Consider the following 7,500-nt stretch of genomic DNA (forward strand, 5'->3'; position numbering starts at 1 on the left):
TCATATACAATAAAGAGCATTTAGTGTATTTGTCTCCTGTTAGACATTAAACAGATGTTGTAACAAACACACATCTGTTGTAGATCTTGGGGGCGGAGCTTCGTGAACATGGGAGTGAATGGGGTGGTGTTCAAAGTGAATAAAATCCAGATGTTTGATTCACCTATTAAAGTGTTAGAGAAATAAACTTCAAAATAAAATGGACCTAATGCACCTTTTATTGAATGAATTATTGAATAATTTAATTATTCAAATGAGCTGAGCAACTCATAACTGATTAATTAATAAAATAATTCATTTAACGCATCAAAAATACACGAATGAATGTATGAGTTAAAAGAATCATATTCAGAATCAAATGAACAGATCAGATCCTAAATCTAAATCTTATCATTCAGACAAATCCAAACATGCCGAGTTTAAGTAGATCAAATTAAAGACATCTGGTGAATTAACTTTAATCTACTTTGTTTAAGAGAAATGAAAAGTCAGCAGTTTGGATCTAAATGAATCAGTAGTTTGTGTAGTGAAGTGTGTACATTATTGTGTTGGAGTTCTAACACAATCAGAACTTAACCAGTTGATCAGGTTAAGGAGAGTCTCACAGCTCTGATGGAGTCGAGCAGGAAGTCAAACAACTGTGGTTTAGAAGCACGGGATAAATGTTCCCTCACACACACACACACACACACACACACACACACACACACACACACACACACACACACAGTTTTGCGACACTGTTGTGTTGAAACAGTGCTCAATGTTGCATGATTCTTGTCAGTGTGAATCTTCTTTATGTCTGAAATCTTTCCTGATGTGTGAGAAGGTTGTGATGGTTTTCACATTAAATGTAAATGTGCAGCCGGTCGACTGACTCGTGACTCGTGACTCGTGACTCATGTAAAACAGACTCATTCAAATCACTTGGTCACTGGGCTGGAGGGAGTTTCAGGTCATCAAAGGTGGAGCTGAATTTCAACACACACACTATAGTAACGACACACACATCACAGTACCAACACACACACCACAGTACCAACACACACCACAGTTACTACACACACACCACAGTGACTACACACACACCACAGTTACTACACACACACACCACAGTAACTACACACACACCACAGTTACTACACACACACACCACAGTGACTACACACACACACACCACAGTGACTACACACACCACAGTGACTACACACACACACCACAGTGACTACACACACACCACAGTTACTACACACACACACCACAGTTACTACACACACACACCACAGTTACTACACACACACACCACAGTAACTACACACACACCACAGTTACTACACACACCACAGTAACTACACACACACACCACAGTAACTACACACACACACCACAGTAACTACACACACACCACAGTAACTACACACACACCACAGTAACTACACACACACCACAGTAACTACACACACACCACAGTAACTACACACACACCACAGTAACTCTACACACACTATAGTAACGACACACACATCACAGTACCAACACACACACCACAGTAACTACACACATACACACCACAGTAACTACACACACCACAGTAACTACACACACCACAGTAACTACACACACCACAGTGAGAACACACACACACCACAGTAACCACACACACCACAGTGATGACACACACACCACAGTGACGACACACACACCACAGTAACCACACACACACACCACAGTAACCACACACACACACCACAGTAACCACACACACACACCACAGTAACTACACACACACACCACAGTTACTACACACATACACACCACAGTAACTACACACACCACAGTAACTACACACACCACAGTAACCACACACACACACCACAGTGATGACACACACCACAGTAACCACACACACACACACACCTCAGTAACCACATACACACCTCAGTAACCACATACACACCTCAGTAACCACACACACACACCTCAGTAACCACACACACACCTCAGTAACCACACACACACCTCAGTAACCACACACACACACCTCAGTAACCACACACACACACCTCAGTAACCACACACACACCTCAGTAACCACACATACACACCACAGTAACTACACACACCACAGTAACTACACACACCACAGTGACGACACACACACCACAGTGAGAACACACACACACCACAGTGATGACACACACACCACAGTGACGACACACACACCACAGTAACCACACACACACACCACAGTAACCACACACACACACCACAGTAACCACACACACACACCACAGTAACTACACACACACACCACAGTAACTACACACATACACACCACAGTAACTACACACACCACAGTAACTACACACACCACAGTAACCACACACACACCACAGTGATGACACACACCACAGTAACCACACACACACACACCTCAGTAACCACATACACACCTCAGTAACCACATACACACCTCAGTAACCACACACACACACCTCAGTAACCACACACACACACCTCAGTAACCACACACACACCTCAGTAACCACACACACACCTCAGTAACCACACACACACCTCAGTAACCACACACACACCTCAGTAACCACACACACACCACAGTGATGACACACACACCACAGTGATGACACACACACCACAGTGATGACACACACACCACAGTAACCACACACACACACCTCAGTAACCACATACACACCTCAGTAACCACACACACACACCTCAGTAACCACACACACACACCTCAGTAACCACACACACACACCTCAGTAACCACACACACACACCTCAGTAACCACACACACACCTCAGTAACCACATACACACCTCAGTAACCACACACACACATACCACAGTAACCACACACACACATACCACAGGTTTGTTAATCAGACTGATCAGTTAAACATGAAAACCCTCGTCGTTGGAAAAACTTTCATATCCTAATTTTCACTTCTGAATTTGTGTAAATTTAAATATAAAGCTTACTGTTTTGAACCTTGATCCAAGTCTTTAATTGTCAAACAAAAGTAATGGCACCCAGTAAACTGAGGTGGTCCCTCACACTGGTTCATCGTTTACTTGTCAGTTTGTTGTCAGTAAACGTGTGTAGATTAATTCTGCCTTACAAACACCTTCACACATGACTTTATTGAAATAGTAATAAACTACACGTGTGATAGACACTTAATGATCAGGACTGAGACTCTGATCGAGTTTTCACAGGAAGTCCATCATTAGAACATCTGTCCATGTTCAAAACACCAACACTTATTATCTGTAGCTACACTCAGTCATCTGTGTGTGTGTGTTTTGTGTGCGCATGTCTGTGTGCGTGTGTGCGTGTGTGTGTGTGCATGTCTGTGTGTGTGTGTGCGTGTGTGTGTGGGGGGGGGCAGTGTTCAGGAAGAGGTGTGTTCCTTCTTCTGTAAACATGTAAGGAGCCACAATGTGTTTACACACCCTGCACATTATATGGTGTTTATCTGCTCTATCGCACATGAGTCAGCTCAATTTCAGGGGCTTTGTGTATGTAACATTGGGTCTATGTACACACACACACACACATACACACACACACACACACACACTGTAAGTCAAGTAAAATATCTTTCTGTTGGTTTTCAGTCTTGACCTTCATCAGACAATCAGAAAAAGAATGACTTCTCTGTCACACTCTATTCTTAGAGTCTAAAGTGGGCGGAGATTAGTACACTTGAAATGCCCCGCCCCGTTTTGGTGCCTCATGAAGACAGTAATAATTATGACCAGCCTAATGCCTCTCTCTCTCTCTCTCTCTCTCTCTCTCTCTCTCAGAGCTTGTCATTATGAGTTACCCCGGATATCCTGGTTACCCCCCTCAGGGTGGTGGAGGTTACCCTCCCCAGCAGCAGCAGGGTGGGTATCCTGGGTTCCCCCCTCAGGCTGGGGGTTTCCCAGCAGGGGGTGGATATCCTCCACAGCAGCCGGGTGGCTATCCAGGCTATCCTCCTCAGGGAGGTGGCTACCCCGGGTACCCCCAACCCCCAGGCCAGCCTGGAGGTTACCCCAGCGTACCCCAAGGTAAACAGCAGTCAAGGTTCAGGATGATGTATAGATTGTGAAATGTGGGCTGTGTTGTGTGGAATGCTGATGAGTTCTTTTCATTAGTGATGATGATGATGATGATGTTGATGATGGTGATGGGTTTGTTGTGGTTACAGGTGGGGCAGGATGGGGCGGACAGCCCGGATTTGGAGCTGTAAGTACTCTTGTTTTGGATGATGTAACTGTTGACGTACACAATGAAGGTCTCATATTTGTGTGTTTTGGGTGCAGCCTGGAGGAGGGATGCCACAGGGGTATCCGGGTGGTCCAGCACCAGGACAACAACCCATGCCAAATTACCCTGGAGCTACCCCTGCCCCAAACCCTTCATATCCCAGCATGCCTGGGTTTGGAGGACCTGGAGTTCCAGCTGGACCTGCTGGACCAGTCGGACCGGCAGGACCAGGAGCACCTCTAGTGCCTGCTGTTAATGTAAGATAAAACAATCCTGGCTTTTGATTGGTCAGAGATGACATCATCACAACACCAATAGGAACACTCTCCATCATCAGTGCACTCGTTTCTCCATCTTCCTGTCCTTCTGTCATGCAGTTCATTCCTCTGCTTCTCCTTTCTTTGTTTTCTCAGTCACTCTGTTCACCTGCTTGCATCTTCTCTTTTCATCCCTCTGTCATCCCTTTCACCTCCATTAACCTGTCCTTCTCACCCTTTGCTATCCTTTTCACTCATCCCTCCGTTGAATTCCCTTGTGTGACATCATCTTGTTCTTTTCTCATCCTTTTTGTTTGTCCATCCCTCCATCATTTCACTTCCTTACAGGCCTGTCAGATTCTCTCACTTCTGTGAATCTGGAGCATTAGAATGAATAGGAGTCGTTATGTACTGAGATTAGCAACTAGCTTTATTATGTGTGTGTGTGTTTATTTATTTATTTATTTATTTATTTATTACAGCGTGGATTTCGTGGCACTATAAAGGACGCCCCCGGTGCTGATCCTCTCCGAGATGTTGAGGTTCTCCGTAAAGCCATGAAGGGCTTTGGTGAGTCAGTGACGTTGTTGAAGTCACACTTTTTCTTACCTTCAGCACTCACGAGGTAAAGAAAGGATTCCATTAGAACCTATTTCTAATGTTAGAAATCTCAACAGTCCAAATAAATGTCATGTTATTGAGAAGATGTGGCCAGGGGAGAACTTCCAGCTTTACCTGATACACAGATACACAGCGCTGACACGGGAGACTCCTTTCATACATGATGCATAAGAATGATTCACCTGAGTCACTTAGCCAAGACACTTGATTCATTCATGATTATTTTGCTAGAGTTGCTTCGAAGAGTCGACACAAATAAAACGATTCTCTGAGTCACTGAATCTAAACTGTTCTCTCTATTGAAACCTTAAAGTTACAGCTTTAGTGCTGACACTGACACTGGAGACTCATTCCATGTGTTACAGAAACACATTTCTCATCAGTGGCGTGTCTGCTGTTCGTGTCCCTGTTCATATCGAAGCCATAACATACAACTTAACATAGAACTGATCTTGACTCCAGTGTACACAATATGAAACACATCACAGTCCTTTTGCTTGTTGGTTTGTGTATTAGGTTGTTGAGTGTTTTTTTTGTCGTTGTTTTGTAGGCACTGATGAGAACGCCATCATCGAGTTGCTTGGGAATCGCTCCAATAGGCAGCGTGTGCCGCTGGTTAAGGCTTACAAGACCACTTATGGGAAGGTAAGAAGAGAGAGAGACGTTTTGACTGGAACCTCAGTGAATACATCACGCTGTCACAGCCATGTTCTTATCACTTCAGTAGATACTGTCACTTTACCTGTGGATAGAATCTGTAGCTCCAGATGTGTCTAAACAGCAGGACTGTGAGAGAGAGCAGTGTTTAAGTTAAATACAGGGTTTCCTGCAGCACTTTGCAGTTTGGGCAGCTGGCCTAAGCTCAGAAACCCTACCGCCTTAACTAGGTCGTCCAAAAAAATAAATAAATTCCGCTGAACAAAAGGCCGTCAAGTGCATTTCGGAGAATAGTGCGGACGTGCTACACACCACGAGCGTGTACGTGCACCACACGGCCGAAATGAGAGAAAGACGTGGTCCGTGGTCACTGACTGGAGGATAACTAGCCGGTTGATAAAACGTGTGTCTGCAAAATTTTGAATGTTGTTTTGCACTTTCTTATTTATTATTATATGTTATTTAACTTTTATATTTAGTGTTAAATAAATAATTGTTAAATGTAGTACAGAGTCTGTGGTCTATCTCACAAAGAAGCGCCGTCCCGCCCCTAGACCCGCCCCTAGACCCGCCCACCCACCGAACCCTAACGCCTTAACTAACAAATTTTCTGCGGGAAACCCTGAACACTAAACACATATTAAAAGTGTATTAAAAATAACATCGTTTTTTATTTTCTATTTGTTTTAGTAATTTAATCTTGTTTCTCAAAAATCTCGTTTACCTTTCGCTGATCAACAGATCAGGGCTCGTGTTCATGAACACACTCAGTGTTGAGTTTCTCCTAGTGATGTAAATAAAGAGTAGATTAAAATAAAGAGAAGATCGCATTAAAGATAATAATAAAGCATCTTAAGGTGTAAGTGTTAGGAGAAGTGAGGAGGACTTTTAAGAGGATTAAGAGTTTCTTTATCAGAGGAGAAAAGACTGAAAGGTGAAGAGAGAGAAGAAATGTGTTGTATGAAGAAATATGACTGAATCCTTCTGATGTTGTAGAGAAGAACCCGACATGAGCGAGTCACATTAGGGACATGTGAGGAAAAGGACAGTTGATGGTCCATTGTTACCCCATGGATTATTTTTGTGACCAATCTTATTAGAGAGAACATCTACATCACTCTGAAGATAAGATCCACAGGTTAAATGTGTAAGCTACAGGAGGAGCTCAGAGATCATTAGACTCTTTATGAATACAAGCTCTGGTGTTTCATCTCTTGTTCCAGGTCTCTAACTACAGCTTCACCTACAGACATGACAACAGTAACCAAGCGTCAACATATGACTAGAAAAATATATGCAATATCTTTTATAAAATAGAACGTTGTCTCCTCACAGCTCACAGTCCCTGGTCTGATCCTCAGGACTTTAAGTGAAGGGCTTCAGATTTTACACTCGTTTTTAGATTCAATCCCATCATACATGTTAATGCTCAGATTGAGTTTTACTAACTAACATCCAGGTGTGTTTGTGACCTCCTTCATCTTCTCTGTCTGTGTTATTTCAGGATCTGTTCCATGATATAAAGTCGGAGATATCGGGGAACTTTGAGAACCTGGTGTTGGCCATGTTGAAGAGCCCGGGCCAGTTTGATGCGTCTGAGCTTCATGACGCCATATCAGTGAGTGTCCATGAGAGGAGCCATAAAGCCATGTGATGTTCTACCTCCTGTAGGTGCTGTGTGGA

General features: G+C 43.5%; 1 protein-coding gene across 3 annotated transcripts in view; it reads left to right on the forward strand.

Annotated features, from left to right (window-relative positions):
* Positions 1 to 7,500, forward strand: part of LOC132861382 (annexin A4-like) — a 175,256-nt gene that overhangs the window by 161,530 nt on the left and 6,226 nt on the right. For all 3 annotated transcript variants that reach the window (XM_060892886.1, XM_060892901.1, XM_060892896.1), the window contains exons 2-7: positions 3,838 to 4,083; positions 4,224 to 4,261; positions 4,339 to 4,539; positions 5,022 to 5,109; positions 5,711 to 5,805; positions 7,322 to 7,435. In XM_060892886.1, the coding sequence (XP_060748869.1) occupies positions 3,849 to 4,083; positions 4,224 to 4,261; positions 4,339 to 4,539; positions 5,022 to 5,109; positions 5,711 to 5,805; positions 7,322 to 7,435 (771 nt within the window). In that variant the 5' untranslated portion in view covers positions 3,838 to 3,848. The remainder of the gene's footprint in view (positions 1 to 3,837; positions 4,084 to 4,223; positions 4,262 to 4,338; positions 4,540 to 5,021; positions 5,110 to 5,710; positions 5,806 to 7,321; positions 7,436 to 7,500) is intronic.

Source organism: Tachysurus vachellii, chromosome 2 (genome assembly GCF_030014155.1).
Source record: "Tachysurus vachellii isolate PV-2020 chromosome 2, HZAU_Pvac_v1, whole genome shotgun sequence".
NCBI lineage: Eukaryota > Metazoa > Chordata > Actinopteri > Siluriformes > Bagridae > Tachysurus > Tachysurus vachellii.